Source organism: Dipodomys spectabilis, unplaced genomic scaffold, assembly GCF_019054845.1.
Source record: "Dipodomys spectabilis isolate Male_0828 unplaced genomic scaffold, ASM1905484v1 ptg000646l, whole genome shotgun sequence".
In the NCBI taxonomy this organism is placed as follows: domain Eukaryota; kingdom Metazoa; phylum Chordata; class Mammalia; order Rodentia; family Heteromyidae; genus Dipodomys; species Dipodomys spectabilis.
The window spans coordinates 362,620-381,466 of NW_024871323.1; the positions used below are offsets into that span (position 1 = coordinate 362,620).

The 18,847-nt window shown below is 67.2% G+C and overlaps 2 protein-coding genes across 2 annotated transcripts in view; both read right to left on the minus strand.

Annotated features, from left to right (window-relative positions):
• Positions 1 to 2,461: 2,461 nt before the first annotated feature.
• Mnx1 (motor neuron and pancreas homeobox 1) lies at positions 2,462 to 6,325 on the minus strand. Its single transcript, XM_042671579.1, has 3 exons — positions 5,647 to 6,325; positions 3,064 to 3,224; positions 2,462 to 2,824 (listed from the first exon to the last, which is right to left on the minus strand). The coding sequence occupies exons 1-3, from the start codon at positions 6,323 to 6,325 to the stop codon at positions 2,462 to 2,464; spliced, it is 1,203 nt and encodes a 400-aa protein (XP_042527513.1).
• Positions 6,326 to 6,636: 311 nt separating this feature from the next.
• Positions 6,637 to 18,847, minus strand: part of LOC122101251 (serine/arginine repetitive matrix protein 2-like) — a 39,965-nt gene continuing 27,754 nt past the window's right edge. Inside the window, exons 6-8 of the mRNA XM_042671580.1 lie at positions 13,439 to 13,670; positions 11,980 to 12,007; positions 6,637 to 7,070 (exon numbers count right to left, since the gene is read on the minus strand). Coding sequence (XP_042527514.1) covers positions 6,637 to 7,070; positions 11,980 to 12,007; positions 13,439 to 13,670 — 694 coding nt within the window. The remainder of the gene's footprint in view (positions 7,071 to 11,979; positions 12,008 to 13,438; positions 13,671 to 18,847) is intronic.

Genomic DNA, 18,847 nt, shown 5'->3' on the forward strand with positions numbered 1-18,847 from the left:
GGGCCAGCCAGCTAGCTGGGGCCTCGACCAGGTCTTGAGGGCCTTGGGGTCACGGGAGGCCTGGTGCGGTGGGAAGCCCAGCGACCCCGAGACGGTACTGGAGACGGAGCCCGCCGTGACGTCAGCCGTGACGTCCGCCGGGAGGCCCAGTCCCTGGTGCCCGGGATTGTATGTAAACCTGCTGCAGCAGCTTGGGCGGAGCGGGTGGCGGCTGGAACGGTGATCATTCCACTGACTCGTGAGATTCACGCCGCACGGAGCCGCTGGTGGCGCAGGCCTCGGGCCGCAGCCTCCTCCCAGAAAGGGTCCTGCCCTCCAGGGGACACCCGCTGGGCCCGGGCACCGAGTTCCGCCAGGTCGTACAGGAGCTGGCCGCTGCCCGAATGACCCCCAGGTGTGGGCCCAGGAGGGAGAGCCGCTTCGGGCGGAATTTCGCCGTGTTCGAGATCTGAAAAATATCCCGGTTGCAGATCTTCCCCCTAAAGCAGCACCACCACCATCACTACCACCATCACCATCATCATCATCACCACTATCACCATCATCATCATCACCACCATCATCATCATCACCACCATCACCATCATCATCACCACCATCACCACCACCATCATCATCATCATCACCACCATCATCATCACCATCACCACCATCACCACCACCACCATCATCATCATCATCACCACCATCACCATCACCATCATCATCACCACCACCATCATCATCACCATCACCACCACCATCACCATCATCACCACCACCACCACCATCACCATCATCATCACCACCATCACCATCACCACCATCATCATCACCATCACCACCATCACCATCACCACCACCATCACCACCACCACCATCACCACCATCATCACCACCACCAACACCACCACCATCACCATCACCACCACCATCACCACCACCATCATCATCATCATCACCATCACCACCATCATCATCACCACCACCACCACCATCACCATCATCATCATCACCACCATCATCATCATCACCACCACCATCACCACCACCATCATCATCACCACCATCACCACCATCATCATCATCATCACCACCATCATCATCATCACCACCACCATCACTACCACCATCATCACCACCACCATCACCACCATCATCATCATCATCACCACCACCAACACCACCATCATCACCATCACCACCATCACCACCATCATCATCATCACCACCACCACCAACACCACCATCATCACCATCACCACCATCATCATCATCATCTCCTCCTCCTCCTCTCCCTCCCCTCCCCCTCCCTTGTTAACCCTGCGCCAGGATCCCCAAACACCTTTGGACAGGGCCCCAGCTCCCAGGGTGGATTTTAGGGAAGGGGCCAGGGTGCTGCCCCACTGATGGGAGGGGGAGGGACAGAGCAGCAGGAGGAGGGAGGGCAGAGCAGGGGGGGGGGGCACTGCTCACTAAAGCCCAGGTGTGGCCCAGAAAGTGACCAGCCAACGGGGACCCCTTTCCTTTCCCCTTTCACGGGCGCTTTGGGCGGGCGGGCGGCCGTGGGGACGGGCGCGGCCGGCGAGGGTCATGACCGAGGGACAGCGCCCGCGCGGCCCCGCACGCCCGGCCCGCGGCCCCGCACGGAGGGCTGCGCGCCATCGACCTCCGAACTCCTGCTGCTCCTGCGGGCCCAGGGCGGATCCCAGCGAGAAGGGCGGCCAAACCCGGAGTCCAGGGCTGAGCCCCGGGTGCGAGCCCGGCGCCCCCGCCCCCCCCCGCCCCGGCCGCGCGCCCTCGACCCTCCCCCGCCCCGGCCGCGCGCGCCCCCCCGACCCCTCCCCCGCCCCGGCCGCGCGCGCCCCCGACCCCCCCCCGCCCCGGCCGCGCGCCCTCGACCCCCCCCCCCCGCCCCGGCCGCGCGCGCCCCCGACCCCTCCCCCGACCCGACCGCGCGCCCCCGACTCCCCCCCGCCCCGCCCGCGCGCGCCCCCGACCCCTCCCCGCCCCGCCCGCGCGCGCCCCCGACCCCCCCGGCCGCGCGCCCCCGACCTCCCCCCCGCCCCGGCCGCGCGCCCCCGACCCCCCCCCGCCCCGGCCGCGCGCCCCCGACCCCCCCCCCCGCCCCGGCCCCCGACCCCCCCCCGCCCCGGCCGCGCGCGCCCCCGACCCCCCTCCCCGCCGCGCGCGCCCGACTCCCCCCCGCCCCGGCCGCGCGCCCCGGCCCAGCCCAAGTACGCGCGCTGGCGGCGGTCGGAAGAGAGCGGAGCGGTTTATTGCGCCCGCGCCGGCGGCGGCGGGGCTCGGCATGCACGCGGGCGGCCTCCATATAAATACAATGTACAAAAATAAAGGCGGCGCGGGCCCCCGCCGCGCTCCCCACTCCCGCGTCGCCGCTCCTCCCGCGGGGTCGCGGCGGGGCCGGGGAGGCTTCAAGTCTGCAGGTCGTGTAACACTGTGGGGTCGGGGCCGGGGCCGCCTACGGGGCCGGGGTCGGGTGCCCGGGCCCCGCGGGCCGCGGCGGCGGGGAGTCGTCCTCGGAGGAGCAGCCCGAGGAGGCCGCGAGGGCGCCCGCGCCGTGGCTGTAGGGGAAAGGGTCGTCCTCGTCGTCGTCCTCGTCCTCGTCGGGGTCACTGTCCCTCAAGTCCCGCAGGCGGCGGCCGCCCGCCTTGTCCCCGGCCGCCGGCGGCGCCAGCGCCTCGTCCGCGCCCGGCCCGTCCGCGCCGCCCTGGCCGGCGCCCCCGCCGCCGCCCTTCTGCTTCTCCGCCTCGTGCGCCGCCTGCTCCTTGGCCTTCTTGCTCCGCTTCCACTTCATCCGGCGGTTCTGGAACCAGATCTTCACCTGCGGGCGCGGGTGCGGTGAGAGCCGGCCCGGGCCTGACGGGCGCCCCGGTCCCCAGCCCGCGCCACCCAGCCCCGAGGCCTCCGCCGCCCGCGGACCGGACGCCCGACTTGCTTCGCTCCCCGCCCCACGCCAGGCTCGGGTCCGAGGGTCGGGGACGCCAAGCCCCGCGCGCGGCCGGGCCGGGCAGGGACCCCATGCGGACGCCCGGCGGGGGAAGCCGCGCCCCCGGGCGGTACCTGGGTCTCGGTGAGCATGAGCGACGTGGCCACCTCGAAGCGCTTGGGCCGCGACAGGTACTTGTTGAGCTTGAACTGGTGCTCCAGCTCCAGCAGCTGCTGGCTGGTGAAGGCGGTGCGCGGCCGGCGGCACTTCCCCAGGAGGCCCGACTGCGCCTGGGCTGCGGGAGGCAGCAGGAGAGGCTTCAGCGGCCGGGAGGCCTCCCGCCACACCCCGCAGGTCCCCCGCAGGTCCCCCGCACGGTCCGCTGCGGCCGGCCTCCAGGACCCACTCCCCGGGGAAGGGGCCTGACCCAAGTGGAATGGGAAGGCTTGGGGTCCACGAGAGTCAGTCTTCTTGTGCGTGGCCAGGCTGGCTTAAAGAAGGCCGCCGTCCGCCCGCGAACGTTCCCGGCTTCGCGCACGGTCTGGGGCCAGCCCCCCAGAGTCGCCCCCACCCCCGCCTCCTTAAAGCAGACGGAGACGTGGAGGGGGGGAGGCCCGCTCGGGGCCGCAGAGGCTGTGGGGCCGGAGCGGTTACACGCGCGCTCTCAGCGCCCCTCCCGCCCCGCGCCCCGCCCCGCGCCGGGAAACCTCCCCGGACAACTCCCATTACCCAAATTGAAGGCGGAGGGGGGCGGATCCGGCCCCGCGTTCTAAAGCCGGTGCGGCTTTATTTACACAACTTGGCTCGGTTACATCACAGAGGGTTTACGACCTCAAAAACGAGACTTCCCTTGATTTCCCAGGAGGCTGACAAGTGCCCGACAATAAAAGGAAGGAGGAAGGAGAGGAAGAAAGGAGGGACCCGGCGGCCGCCCGGGGGGAGCTGGGCGATTGGCTTTACAGGGAGGCCCACGCCCCCTGCTTTAGTTAAACAAGGCCCGAATTCCCCACGCGACAATAGGCTGGAACGCTAATGAAAACGCGGCTCCGTGGGAGGCTCGGGGAGGCGGCAGTGGGAAGCCGCGGCCTTTCCCGGGTGGAAGAGAAGGCCGCGCGCGTCCCTCCTCCGCTCTGCCCTTCGGGAGCCAGGCCCAGGTCCCGCTTCCACACCGCCTGTCATTCGTCTAACATGGGAAATCTGGTGAGGAATCAGTTTTGAGTGACCCGGGGTTCCACGTGGATCCCAGAAAAGTCTGCGCGGCCCTGGCCCTTACAACACCTGCGTGGAGGCTGGAGGCGGCCGGCCTCTCCAGCGGCCTCCTGCGATGCGCACCCAGCCCCTCGGGCCTGGGGGTGCAAGCACGTGGGTTACTCTGCACCCCATGCACCCTCCCACCGCAGGCCGAGTAACAAGGAGCCGCTAGTGGTTTCCCACCCCAGGGGTTTGTTGGGCTCTGCGGCTAGGCTCAGAGCGCCTCGGGTTTCTGAGCTTATGTCTGAGCTATTCAACCAGCTTTTGGGGTCAAGAGGGCTGAGTCTCCCCGGAAAAGGATGGAAGGATGGGCGCGCTGAGGGCCTTCTTCGAGCCACGCGGGGAAGAGCCCCTGTGGTTTGGGGCAAATAGCGCGGGCTGGCATTCCCTCACCCACCCACGACCTCACCGGCCCTCCGGGGTCCTAGCTTTCCTGTTTAGTCACAACCGCGGCGCCTCGCAGAGGACCCTGAGATCCCGGCAAGTGTTTATTTCTGTTTTCCTTCTTGCTTTTTCCTCTGGGGTGTCTGCACTGCCCCAGTCTAAACAAATCCACCCAGACGGAAACAATGGGGTCTCTTTGTTTGGGTGTTTGGCAGCTGAAACCCTAAAGCCGTGGACATCTTCTACTCTGGTGGCTGGCTGAGGAGAGAGGCAGGGCCCGGGCGCCGCACGCACCTGTGTCCCAGGAAAGCCTGCTCCCGCCGGGCCTCCAGGAGGTGTCCGGCCTGGCTGGCGGGAGGTTCCCTGCGCCCGGGCCTCTTCCTGCGGGCGGCTGGGTCCCCCTGGTTCCACCCTGGGGAGGAGCTCTGTGCCCCTCTGGGCACTCAGATTTCCCAGGCAGACACCTGCTGCTTGGAGTCCCTGCAAGCCAGGGCTCAAACGGGGGCCTCCTGGATGCCGCTCGCGGCCAGGACGCCCTTCCTGGGGCACCTGCTTTGGCAGAAGCCAAGGCATGGCCAGGCGTTGGCTCTGCGGCCCTGGGCGCAGTCCGTTCCTCCAGTCTCTCCAGAGGACGGAGGCTTTTCCCTGGAGCCCCTGGCGGGGAACCTGCCTAGTTGTTTCCCCAGCGCTGAGCCCCTGGCTTTGGTGACCCCGGCCCGGCGCGCCCCGCCCGGCCCCGCTCAGCGCGCCTTCCCCGCCACTTCCTCCTCTAGGCCGCAGGTTAATCATTAGATGTCGGTCTCCCACCTCGCGCCGGCCCTTCCCGTGAGGAGAGGAAGAGAAGGCAAGGCCTGCGCGTGGCCATTTTAACGATCCGCCCAGCCCGCGCAAGGCCTCCCAGGCGGGCCGTGGAGCCGTGTCGGCCGGGGCCGGCGGAGGGCGAGGCTGCGCGGGGCCCGGAGGCCGCGGCCGAGGGAGGAGAGGCTGCGCGGGCCCGGGGGCCGGGGGGAGTGCGAGGCTGTGCGGGGCCGGGGGCCGCGGCCGGGGGAGGAGAGGCTGCGCGCGGACGGCGGGGTACTCACAGCCGAAGTCCGGCATCTTGGGCAGAATCATGCCTGCGGTGGACGTGCGCAGCCACTGGTCCAGCTGGAAGGTGCCGGCGCCCAGCTTGATGGGGTCCGCGGGGTGCGCGCCCGGCACCTGCGGGTACGAGTAGGAGAGCGCCGGGTGCTGGCCGGCCAGCGCGGCCGCCGCCGCCGCCGCCGAGTAGCCGTAGACCGGGTGTCCGTAGAGCGCCGCCTGCGCCGGGAGGCCCGCGCCGCCCTGCGCGCCCCCCGGGTGCAGCCCGAGCGCCAGGCCCCCCGCGGCGGCGGCGGCGGCGGCGGCGGCGGCGACGGCGGCCGCGGCCCCGGGGTGCGCGTGGGGATGCGGGGCCCCCGGCCCTCCGCCCGCACCGCCCGCGCCGCCCGCGCCCAGGAAGCCCGGCTTGGGCAGCAGCGCGCAGTGCGCGGCCAGCAGGCGCGGGGGCGACGGGCTCTCGGCCCGCAGGCGGTCGGCGGGCGCCGCGGGCGGCTCGGGGGGCGCGGGGCTGCAGCTCCCGCTCGCGCCGCCGCTCGCGCCGCCCGGACCCGCGCCGGAGCCGCCGCCCGCGCCGGCCGCCAGCGAGGCCACCAGGGCCAGCGGCGCGCTCTGGGCCGGGGCGGCCCGCGGGGGGTCCACCGCCAGCAGGGCGTCGATGCGGAAATTTTTGGACTTTTCCATGGGCGCGGAGGGGCGCGGGCGCGGCGGCCGCTGGCGGCCGGAGTCGCCGCGGGAAGCTCAGCCCAGGGCCGCCAGGGCCCGTGCGCCCCCGCCGTGCGGCCCCGGCCGGCCACTCGCGCTCGCGCTCGCCCGCTCGACTCCCCGCGAGCGCCCGGGCGACCCGCGCCCCTCCGCGCACTTGAAGCGCAGCGCGGCTCCCGATTGGCGCGCGCGGCGGGGGGCCGGGGGCGGGGCCTGCGGCCCGCGATTGGCCGAGGGCCGCCCCTGTCCCCGCCCGGCCGCCCGCCGCCCCGCCCCTGCGCCGCCGGGTCCTAAGCTGCGCGGCGGGCCGGGCCGCCCGGGCGGGGCGGGGACCGCAGCCGCAGCCCCGGCCTCCGTGGGCGCTCCGCGGCCTCCCGCGCCCCCGCGCCCGGGCGCCGTGGGCCGGGGGAGCCGGGAGGTTCCGCGTCCCGGGCCGCCCAGGCCGGGCCCCGGCCGGGCTGAGCCGCTGAGCGGCGGCCACCCCCGAAGACCACGGGCCCGGGCCGCGCGGAGGGCCCTGCGCCCAGAGGAGCCCCGCGCGGACTCGGCCTTCGCCGGGCCGCGGGTCGCTCACGCGCCGTCCGCCGGGCCGCAAAGACAAAGCTGCTGGTGCCGGGCAGCGCCAGCCGCGGGCATGCCGGCCCTCGGGTCCTCGGTCCTCGGGGAGGGAAACGCGGGTCCCGCCTCCTGCTGCCGGCCGTCCCCGGGAGCACCGGGGAGAGGGCTGGCGAGGTCCGGAGGCTTTAGCCCCCGACGGGCGCCCGCGCGCCAGAGACAGACACACAGACACACAGACACAGAGGGAGGGATGGAGAGGTGAGGAGGTGAGGAGCGCGCGTGCGCTCACAGAGAGACAGACAGACACACAGAGCCCCCCCACATACACAGGGGGAGGGCTGGCGAGGTCGGGAGGCTTTAGCCCCCTGCGCGCAGGCGCACACACAGAGACAGACAGACAGACACATACACGCAGAGGGAAGGCTGGCAAGGTCCGGAGGCTTTAGCCTCCGTGAGCGCGTGCACACGCACACACACACACACAGAGACACACACACCAAATATTTACAGTAAAAGCATTTCTGAGCTTTTCCTGAGCTTTTCCTAGGCAGGTCAGGAGGCCAGGCTGGATCACAGCTCCGTTAGACTGGTTATCTCCCCACACAGTCTGGGAGGGAAGGAGCGAGTTTCAGGTGAGTGCAGCAAGGTTCTGGTGCCGGTGAGAGGCAAGCAAAGCACAGGAGGGTCCAGGGCCGCAGACCCAAGAGAAAATGGGTGCCAGGAAAACTTCATCAGAGGCCGCAGGCCAGGTTATTGGGAGAGGGGATTTCAAAGGTCGATGTACGACCACACAATTTCTCCTCAAAAGGCCCCTCACCCAGGTGGGGCTTGAGACAGCGCTGGGCTGGCGTTTGTAGGATTTCTTCCTCTTGTGACAGAGGGACACGCTGAGGTCCACGGCACTGGCTGTGGTACTGTAAGGCTTGGAAATCATGTTATTCTGCGTTGGGAAAGTTAACGGCTAGTGGACGGAAATCACGGTGTGTGTGTGGAAGAGAAGAGCTCAGCCAGCCTCTGAGTGGCAGGGCCTGGTATTCCTCCAGCACGCACGGAGTACCTACCGGGTACTCATCTTCCTAACGGTCACGGTGATGCTGGAGGGACTTTTGGCTGGTCCTCAGCCCACAGGGAAGCCTCAGAGCTGGGGGTGGATCTTCCCCCTGCCCTATCCCAGGAGACTGTGTCCAACGGCTCGGGTGTCTTCCCGGGTCCTTGGGGGAGGGAGGGGTGGTGAAGCAGCCCAGGAATTGTCAGCCACCTGTTCGGGTCCTGGTCAGCGGTCCTGGTCAGCGTGGGGCTGGAGCATGGCCTCTCTCTCCAGGGGCGGGGCTGCTCGGAGCCTTTACTCCAGCTCACCCACAGTCTCACCCCATCCCCCCACTGGGGGGTAGGTTGCTCCTTCCCAAGGGGAATGAGTTAAAAAGCGGAAGGGAGGGGCTGCCAATGAAATCCCCAGAATGTGCCTCAAATAACCCATTGCTGTCTATGGACTGCAGGTGTTTTAGTAGAGGGAGGAGTACACAGTCCAGACGGGCATGGCCCTCTTTCCCTCAGCACAACTGTCTCAGGAGTTCCCACAACTCCCCGGGGAGTTCACCACACCCCCTCGTTCTGCAGCGTGCAGGCCCCGTGCACTCCCTCCTCCGCCCGCCCCCCACCAGCTGTCAGCCCCAGGTCTGCCGCGTGCCTGGGCCGGCCGAATGCAGGCCAGCTTTGCAGTTCCTGCACTCGGTGGGTTTGCTGTCCTGTTGGACTGCACGCAGCCAGGTGACTTACACAGTACCAAATGCTCCATTTCTGTTGGCGGTAAGTGAACAGGTGTGGGAGGCGCTCTGCCAATTGTCTAGAGAGAGGTGGGTGGGTAGGGAGGGACTATCTGAGGGATGGGGTCTTTGTGCAGTTTATGATGTGTGAAGTGAGCCTTCTAGGTCTCTTCCGGTCCAGTCCCGGTGTCTGTATTGACCCAGCCCAGAGGGCATGGGGGGCAGCAGGGGGGGCCTCCGGGAGAGCTGGACAGAGATCAAAGGTCTGGGGGAGTGGGACTCCAAACACTGCACCTCCAGGTTGCTCCTCTCTCCAGAAACTCCAGGAATGGATTCAGTGTGGGAGAGGAGCAGGGAGGAAAGTCCTGGAGCCCTCTAATCGCGGGTCCCTTTGGAGGCCTTGTGTGGAGTTGAGTACTGTCATGGGGAAGACTCCCAGTTCTTAGAATAGCAACTCATACAAAATCCAGAATAAACTGCTGCCATCTATGTTATGTTCAGCTGGAATTACCCGTGAAGCTGGGAGCTGTGAGGACTTCAAACCACACCAGGTCACAGAGGACAGGCAGGTGGCCTCCTGGTCATTGTACACCTCTCCCCCGTGGGTGCCTGCCGCGTAGCACGTGTAAGGGAGCCCCTGCACAGCCCTGCCCCTGTGTGGCTCAGGACTGGGGAGAAGGCAGCTTTTCCTCTCTGCACCTGCCACTTTTCCCTCAGAGAGGCTTCCAGAAGCTTATGGCCTAGCTATCCTTTGGACAGTTCCTGGGGATCAGCTCAGTTCAAGTTCAGCTTGCGCTCTCCAGGTTCCTACAGAGATGAGGGCTCAGCACTGGGCTGCAGGAGAGGCACCTAAACTTCCTGGGGCACTGCAGACCCAGGCTGGGGGGGGGGGCTGGGAGGGCCTGGGGTTGGTGGAAGGCCAGCTCAGGGAAAAGGGCACTAAACACTTCAGCCCACACCACAGCCCTGTGGAGCCCAGAGGGCTCCCTGGTCAGCACCCATCCTCCGCTCTCCGGCTCCTCCTTGACCCCTGGTGGGTGACTTCTGCCAGGGCTGACCTTCTGGATTTCTCATGCCTGCGTTTCCTGTCACTCTCTGTGCAGGTGTGTGTGCAGGTGGGGGGGAGGGGCTTGGATTCAGGGCCTAGGTGCTGTCCCTGAGCTTTTGGCTCAAGCTCCACCTCCACTCCTGGCTTTTTGGTGACCAATGGGAAGTAAGAGTCTCAGGATGTTCCTGCCGGGGCTGGCTCTGTCCCCGATCCTCAGATCTCAATCTCCTGAGTAGCTAGGATGCTTGCCACCCACCTCTTTAACGAGAGTGCTCACCCCTGACCCTACCCAGCCAGCTGGTAGCATCTGGGCCCAGCTGGAACCCCAGCACACACTTGGGGGGCTGCATTGCACAAAGCACCGCCCCCCAGCAATCACTGGGCCTTTGTTTTTGTTTTTCTTTAAACTGTTCCTGGCTCTCTGCTTTGTGCCAGGAGTGTGGGCAGTGTCCCCAGAGCCCTCCAGCTGTGGGGAGCACTTCCAGGAGTGGGGAGAGCCCACCCGGCTCCAAGGGCAGCTACACACCCAGAGGCTCCGGGTCACACACAGCCAGCGGCCGTGGTGGGGGGCTCCCGGAGCTTCGATGCGGTGCCCTAGGCAGAAATGAAGGATTTCTCAGGAATGGCCTGTGTGTGCTGCAGGATTTCATTTGCAGTGGGTCTGCACAGAGTCTGGACTATGGCTGTCATGAAGAACCGGGGGCCTCATCAGACTACCATGGCCTGGGAGCCAAGGGGCCTTGAGCACCCCAGCCCCCCGTGCCCCGCACGATGGGTGTCCGGTAGGGGGTCCTGCAGCTGAAGACAGGAACAATGGCTGCACTTTGAAGAGCTGGCTTCCTGTCTGACACCTAAAATGCGCTTCACTCTCCACTTGGTCTGCGAAGGCTTCTGCTGTTCATTTCCACTGCTCAGCCCGAGAGTGAGCGAGAGAGTGGGCAAGCACACCTCCCTAACCGGCCCACCGCCACCTGGGAACCCAGGACACAGAGCTGGGCTCCAAACAATGTCGCAAGAGGTGACCCCGCCCGGCCTGCCTGCCACAGGGACCGGCGGCCAGGCCGCCCGGCAGGAGCACGCAGGGAAAGATAAACAGTTTAATGCTGCAGTGAGTGACTCGAAATGGTGGTGAGTCGCAGCGCACTAATGTCCAAACCGCGTCAGATAATGGCAGGAAGTCCTGGCCAACCGCTCTGCTCACCACTTGCTGAGGTGGCGGAAGCTGAGCCGAAGCAGCAGGGGGGCGGGGTCCGAGTGGCGACCGGGAATTCCCTCAAGTTCAAGGTCCCACCTATCAGTGCCTCTTCCCGGGGCGCGCTTTCTGGGTTCAAGGAAGGACCCTGGGGAAGCCCATAAGGTCCAGGAGGGGCCTCTGCCAGCAGGCCCCGGCCAGGCCGCCCAGGCCCCTCCCACAGCCCACCCACCTCAAGGGCATCCTCCTTTCCACGGTTGTTTTTCTTTCAGTGGTACTGGAATTTGATCTCAGAGCCTCTTGCTAGACAGGCACGTTACCATGCCCCAAGTTAGAGAGGCAGAGACAGAGACAGGGGCAGAGACAGGGACAGAGACAGAGACAGGGACAGGGACAGGGACAGAGACAGAGACAGGGACAGGGACAGAGACAGAGACAGGGACAGAGACAGAGACAGGGACAGAGACAGGGACAGAGACAGAGACAGGGACAGGGACAGGGACAGGGACAGAGACAGAGACAGGGGCAGAGACAGGGACAGGGACAGAGACAGGGACCGAGAGGTTCTTGCTAGTAGCCCAAGCTAACCTCCAACTCTCAATCTTCCTGCCTCAGCCTCATGAGCCCTGGAATCCCAGGCGTGTGACACCTTGCCTGACACCCCCACCTAGACACACACACCACCACCACCTCCACCACCACCACCACCACCACCACCACCTCCACCACCACCTCCTCCACCACCACCTCCACCACCACCACCACCTCCACCACCACCTCCACCACCACCCCCTCCACCACCACCCCCTCCACCACCACCACCACCTCCACCACCACCACCACCTCCTCCACCACCACCATCACCACCACCACCTCCTCCACCACCACCACCACCTCCTCCACCACCACCATCACCACCACCACCACCTCCACCACCACCCCCTCCACCACCACCCCCTCCACCTCCACCACCACCTCCACCACCACCTCCACCACCACCTCCTCCACCACCACCACCTCCACCACCAGTGTTTTCTAGTTGTTCAGGCCTGGAGTGCAGCAGAAGGCTGACCTTGCAGGAATTCACTGACCACCCCACACTGGGAAGAACGAGAGCCCTAACTGGGCTCCCGTAGTGTGCACGTGCAGGTGCTCATGGGCGTAGGGAAGACGTTATATTGAAAGCAGACTCTGGCCTCCTCTTCTGCCAGAGCGCCACATCTCTGCTGCTCCATCCAACCTTCCCACGCAGCAGTGGGAACTCAGGGCTGCCATCGCGCATTCCCTCACAACCCGACCCATCACACACATGGGATCACTTCCTTTTGCATAAGAAGAATTTCCTCACGTGGCTCTTGATGGCTCTGGGTTGTATGGGCAGGGTGCTAGCATGATGGAGCCCCCTCCCCGCGGGAGCTGTCCCCCCTCCCCGCGGGAGCTGTCCCCCCTCCCCGCGGGAGCTGTCCCCCCTTCTCTAAGGTGTTTTCTTCCCCGGGCCGGGCTCGCCTCTCCTGCCCCCTCAATGGGAGCGGGGAGGAGGACGGCCCCTCCCCTCTGGTCTCCGGCCCGGCGCTCCGGGCGGGATAATTTGGCTAATGAAGTCGTTAAGGGCTTTGGCGACGGCCTTGCGGCCCATCTGGGAAATCCCGTTGAGAGGCCGAGCTGCCGCAGCTGTCGCCGCTGGGGGCGCGAACCCGTGACTCGGGCCCCCTCCATTAAAATAATTACCCCGCGGAACAGGTGGCCCACTGGGGACATCTGGACTCGGGAGGCGCCGGGGGAGCGGCCGCCCCGGCCTGGACGGACGGTGGGGACGGCCGGAGCCCGGGAGGGACGGTGGGGACGGCCGGAGCCGGGGAGCGACCGTGCGGGCGACAGGAGTCTGGGAGGGGCCGTGCGGACGGGCCGGGCTAGAGCTAGTGAGGGACGGTGGGGCCGGAGCCAGGGAGGGCGGCAGGGGAGGGCGGCCAGGTTTCCCGGCCGGGCCTCGGCCTTGGCGCACTGGAGGGGGGACGGACGCGTGTGTGCGCACGGGGCTGGGGGGACGCGTGTGCGCACGGGGGTGGGCTGGGACGCGTGTGCGCACGGGGCTGGGGGGACGCGTGTGCGCGCGGGGGTGGGCTGGGACGCGTGTGCGCACGGGGGTGGGCTGGGACGCGTGTGCGCACGGGGGAGGGGGGACGCGTGTGCGCACGGGGTGGGCTGGGACGCGTGTGTGCGCACGGGGAGGGGGGACGCGTGTGTGCGCACGGGGGTGGGGGGACGCGTGTGTGCGCACGGGGGAGGGGGGGACGCGTGTGCGCACGGGGTGGGCTGGGACGCGTGTGTGCGCACGGGGAGGGGGGACGCGTGTGTGCGCACGGGGGTGGGGGGACGCGTGTGTTTGTACGGGGAGGGGGGACGCGTGTTTGCGCACGGGGGGACCTGGGACGCGTGTGCGTGCGCGCGTGTGCAAGGCGGCCTCCAGGCCTCCATCCTGCGGAGGTCCCGGCGCTGGGCGGGCGGGGCGGCGGCGCGGGGCGGCCGCTCACGTCGAGCGCCCGCGGACGCAGTTCCTCCGCGCTCCGCGCTGGGCCGGCCGCGGACCGGGGGACCCGGCGGGCGTCGCCGCCGCCCCGCGCCCGAACCGGCCCCCGGGAGAGCGGATTCGTTCGGTCCGTGCCGTCCAGGCCGTCTGGGCTCCGGGACGCGGGCAGGTCGCCGATGGGCTCCGCGAGGGGGCGACGGGGTCGGCGGGCGGCGGCCTCAGCCGGGTCCCCGGAGCTGCGGGCGGAGAGGAGAGGCCGGGCCGGGGAGGAGAGGCCGGGGCTGAGGCCGGGGCCGGGGAGGAGAGGCCGGGGCTGAGGCCGGGGCCGGGGAGGGGAGGCCGGGCCCGCGCCGGGCGGGGCGGGGCGCCCTCCCCCTCCCCCTCCCCGCCCCTCCCTCCCCCTCCCCCTCCCCCGCGGGAGCGCGCCGCCGCTTTCAGCCCGGCCCATCCCCCCCTCAATTTAATTTCATTAAAACAGAGCATGAATATTTCTATTAAACCTAAAATGAAATATGGAGCCATTTAGACTCTGCCCGCGCCGATCACCCAGATTTATGACTTTTATTCATCCCGCCGAGAGCTCGGAGAAATGAATTTTCTTCCCCAGGAAGGAAATAAAACCTCAGGCCTGGTCATTTCCAGAAAGCTGTTCGCTTGACCGCGGGGTAATTACTTTCACAATTAACTAAAATACAAATCACCGTGACAAATCGGGCCGGTTTATATATTAATTAGCCGCCCGAATTTATTCATTATGAAAAGACAATTTCGGGGCCCGCAGTGTCTGTTTTATTGCAATAAATTATTGTTAGGAAATGGGGCTAATAAAACACCCTGGTATTTAAGGTGCTGTCTTCGCGGGACGCTTTACTGACAGTTTCATTTTCCAATTAGCAATTTCGTAGTAATGGGGCTGCGGGCCGGGGGCGGCCGGGCGGGCCGGGGGCCTCGGGGGCGAGGCCCGGGCGGGGAGGCCGCGGCGGGGAGGCCTGAGCGGCCAGGCGGGCCGGGGGCCTCGGGGTGCGAGGCCCGGGCGGGGAGGTCGCGGCGGGGAGGCCTGAGCGGCCAGGCGGGCCGGGGGCCTCGGGGCGCGAGGCCCGGGCGGGGAGGCCGCGGCGGGGAGGCCCGGGCGGGGAGGTCGGGGCGGGGAGGCCGCGGCGGGGAGGCCTGAGCGGCCAGGCGGGCCGGGGGCCTCGGGGCGCGAGGCCCGGGCGGGGAGGCCGGGCCCGGCGGCTGGCACCGTGGACGCCTCGGGCTCGCGGTCCTCACGAACGTCCTCTGTTAAATTAGAAAATGATTCTCGCCCCGTCTAATGGAGCTCGTTCCTCATTTCCAATTAATTACCGCTATCGACCTGGCCGTATTTTAAGCGCCGGCTTCGTTCCCAGAGAGGCTGCGCGGGCGCGCGCGTGCCCACCGCCCCGGGCGCGCGCTCCCTCCCTAACCGCCCCGCGCCCTCCTGCGTCCCCGCGCCCTCCTCCGTCCCCCCGCGCCCTCCTGCGTCCCCGCGCCCTCCTGCGTCCCCGCGCCCTCCTGCGTCCCCCCGCGCCCTCCTGCGTCCCCGCGCCCTCCTCCGTCCCCCGCGCCCTCCTGCGTCCCCGCGCCCTCCTGCGTCCCCGCGCCCTCCTCCGTTCCCCGCGCCCTCCTCCGTCCCCCGCGCCCTCCTGCGTCCCCCCCGCGCCCTCCCCGCCCGCCCCGCGCCCTCCTCCGTCCCCCCGCGCCCTCCTGCGTCCCCGCGCCCTCCTGCGTCCCCGCGCCCTCCTCCGTCCCCCGCGCCCTCCTCCGTCCCCGCGCCCTCCTGCGTCCCCCCCGCGCCCTCCTCCGTCCCCCGCGCCCTCCTCCGTCCCCCGCGCCCTCCTCCGTCCCCCCCCCCGCGCCCTCCCCGCCCGCCCCGCGCCCTCCTCCGTCCCCCGCGCCCTCCTCCGTCCCCCGCGCCCTCCTCCGTCCCCGCGCCCTCCTCCGTCCCCCGCGCCCTCCTCCGTCCCCCCGCGCCCTCCTGTGTCCCCCGTCCCTCCCCGCCCGCCCCGCGCCCTCCTCCGTCCCCCGCGCCCTCCTCCGTCCCCCGCGCCCTCCTCCGTCCCCCCCCCCCCGCGCCCTCCCCGCCCGCCCCGCGCCCTCCTCCGTCCCCCCCCCGCGCCCTCCCCGCCCGCCCCGCGCCCTCCTCCGTCCCTCGCGCCCTCCTCCGTCCCCCGCGCCCTCCTCCGTCCCCCCCCCGCGCCCTCCCCGCCCGCCCCGCGCCCTCCTCCGTCCCTCGCGCCCTCCTCCGTCCCCCGCGCCCCCCTCCGTCCCCCCCCCGCGCCCTCCCCGCCCGCCCCGCGCCCTCCTCCGTCCCCCGCGCCCTCCTCTGTCCCTCGCGTCCTCCTCCGTCCCCCCCGCGCCCTCCTGGGTCCCCCGCGCCCTCCTCGCCCACCCTGCCCCCCCTCCTGGCCCCGGCTTCCTCCTCCTCCTCCTCCCTGCCCCGCGCGAAGCAGGTGAGCCCACGTCCGGCCTGCAGCCTGCGGCCAGGTGTGACACGGAGGGTTGGAGGTCGCCCCAGACCCCAAACATGCGTTGGACGCGGGGCCCCACTGTCCCCAGAGCCCAGAGCCAAGGCGGGACTCGAGGCCGCGGCTGACCTCGGCCCTCGGGGAAGACGTGGGGCAGAGCTGGCCTCCACTCCCGGCCAAGCGGTCCTCCCTCCGCTGCCTCCCCTCTCCCGCCCTCCCGCCCTCCCGCCCTCCCTGTCCCCCTCTTGCTGTGCCTCCTAGGAGCGGGCACCCCATTTCCGAGAAGGCCTGGGCTCCACAAGGGAGCCTGGAGGTGTCGGGGACACGAGCAGTGGGACATGGGCAGCGGGAGGGACGCGGGCAGCGGAGGGGGGACGTGGGCAGCGGGAGGGGGGGACGTGGGCAGCGGAGGGGGGGACATGGGCAGCGGGAGGGACGCGGGCAGCGGAGGGGGACACGGGCAGCGGGAGGGATGCGGGCAGCGGAGGGGGGACGTGGGCAGTGGAGGGGGGACGCGGGCAGCGGGAGGGGGGACAAGGGCAGCGGAGGGGGGACACGGGCAGCGGAGGGGGGACACGGGCAGCGGGAGGGGGGACACGGGCAGCGGAGGGGGGAAATGTGGAGGGGGACACGGGCAGCAGGGGGGCATGGGCAGCGGGAGGGGGGAAATGTGGAGGGGGGATGCGGGCAGCGGGAGGGACACGGGCAGCGGGAGGGACACGGGCAGCGGGAGGGACGCGGGCAGCGGAGGGGGGAAATGTGGAGGGGGGCATGGGCAGCGGGAGGGACGCGGGCAGCCCACACTGGCTAGAGCCAGCGAGGGAGCAGGGTACCGGGCCAGGCCCCATCCGGCTGAACACCTGGCCAGGCAGGAGGAAGGCCCCTTCCAGAAGGCTGCCAGCATGGAGAGAAGCGGCACTTGCTCTGGAGAAACGGAAGCTTGGTGTGCCCGTGTGTGCATACGTAGGTGTCCATTTCAAGCACAGGTTTTGGGGTACTGAGGTTTGAATTGCGGGCACCCCACTGGCTAAGCAGCCCTTCTGCCACTTGGACCACACCCCTGACAACCGTTTTCAGAGCAAAGGAGGCTCCAGACTGTGGCTGGGCACTGAGGGCTGCAGCCCTAAGCGGCCTTGGCAGGAAAAAGTCCTGGAGACTCACCTCCCATTAACCCCAAAGCTGCCGGTGTAGGCTGCGTGTGTGAGTGGAAGGCTCAGGGACAGCACCAGGGACCCGAGGGCAGCCCAGGACAATACAACAAAACTAAGGAAAGGAAGATTTTAGATCCGTTGCATCTGGAAACACAGTCCTGAGCTCTCAGGAACCTCGGGTGTCCGTCGGGCTGTCTGGCACCAAACCCAGGGGATGAGGGGGAAGGCTGAGAGTTTGAAGTCAAGCAGCAAGATCCTGTCTTGAAAAACAGCCCAGCTCGGGTCCCCCAGCAGATCTGAGCGGGCAGCTTTCCCAGCATGCCCCCTGATCCTTGGTACCCTGATCCTCCGTAACCTGCACCCATCCGCCCCAGGTGTGAAAGGAATGGTTTCCTCCTCAGTCAGAAGGCACTAGCTGGTCGGAGTCCCCAGAGCCCCCCTCTGGCCCCCGAGGGGCGGAGGCCTGGCCTCACCCTGCTCCGGCTGGGCGCCGCCCTGCCCGGGCCCTGGGTGGCGGCGTGACCCCCGTGTGGCCCTTTCCTGCTTGTTTTCTTTTGGTCATTATCTAGGCTGGATCGCAAGAACCAGGCAGCAGGGCTTAGGACCCTGCTTTGTGTGAGCAGCTTGGGACCAAAGGACCGGCGGTGGCTTCAAGGACTCCAAGGAATTCCTGCCTTCTCCAGAGGAATGGCTGTGCACCTGTGCGGAGCCAGGGCTGCGGAGGGGGGGAGCCTGGGCGGGAGGTGGCTTTGGGCGGGCACCCAGCCCTGCAGGCCCCTGCCCCCACCCTGGGGAAGCAGCCCTTCCCGGGGCAGCGGGACCAGTTCATTTCAGTCTCAGCCTCACCTTTGTGAGGAGCTTGTTTTGCTGTCCCCACAGTCACATTTTTTTTCTTTCTGTGCTGATACTACAGTCGGTGTGCGCCAAGGCCTGCACACTGTCTTTTAGCTTTTTTTGTTTTTTTTTTTCTCCTGCTTAAGCCTCGTCCTCTACTACTTGAGCCATAGCTTCACTTCTGGCTTTTTTGGTGGTGAATTGGAGGGAAGAGTCTCATGGACTTTTTCCTGTCCAGGCTGGCTTTGAACCACAATGCTCAGATCTCAGCCTCCTGAGTAGCTGGAATGACAGGCGTGAGCGCCAGCGCCTGAGAAGCTTCGTACCATTTTTTCATAATATCTGTACTAACCTGCACCCAGCAACAGTCCTCAAGAATTCTTTCTCTCCATATCTTTTCCAGCCAACCCTCAGCTCCCATTTTGTCTTTGTAAACGGGAATGTGTTAATTATGCATCATAATGGGTTTCATTAACGGATTCGGGTGTGCGAGTCATGTATTCACCCATTCCCGCCCCACGGCCCCCTTTCTCTAGATTCCAAGTAGCTTTCTTCTAATTTTCTGTCTTAAAAATCTAGCTTCCAATCAGTGAAAGCTGATGATCAATACAAGATTCCATTAGAATGTGCAGCTGTGAAATTAAAAAGCCTGGATTTCCCGATATGAAGCAAGTAGTTTTCGTCTTCCTAACCCTGGCTTATATCCTTAAATAAGATGACATGTAGTTCCATCTTTTTGTTGCAGATGACATGCTTTTGGTCTTGATGAATCAATAAAACTCTATTGTGCATATGTACCACATTTTCTTATCTTCTCTCTCCTCTCTCTTCCTCTCCTCTTTTGTGGTTCATGGATCTGAACTTGCTTGCTCAGCTGATACTCTACCACTTGACTTACACCTCCAGTTCTGGTTTTTGCTGGTTAATTGGCGATAAAAGGCA

Coding starts and splice junctions, on each gene's coding strand:
- Mnx1 (XM_042671579.1), bottom strand. CDS start 6,325: ATGGAAAAGTCCAAAAATTTCCGCATCGACGCCCTGCTGGCGGTGGAC. Junction 3,225..5,646: donor CAAGATGCCGGACTTCGGCT/GTGAGTACCCCG, acceptor TGCCTCCCGCAG/CCCAGGCGCAGTCGGGCCTC. Junction 2,825..3,063: donor TCATGCTCACCGAGACCCAG/GTACCGCCCGGG, acceptor CCGCGCCCGCAG/GTGAAGATCTGGTTCCAGAA.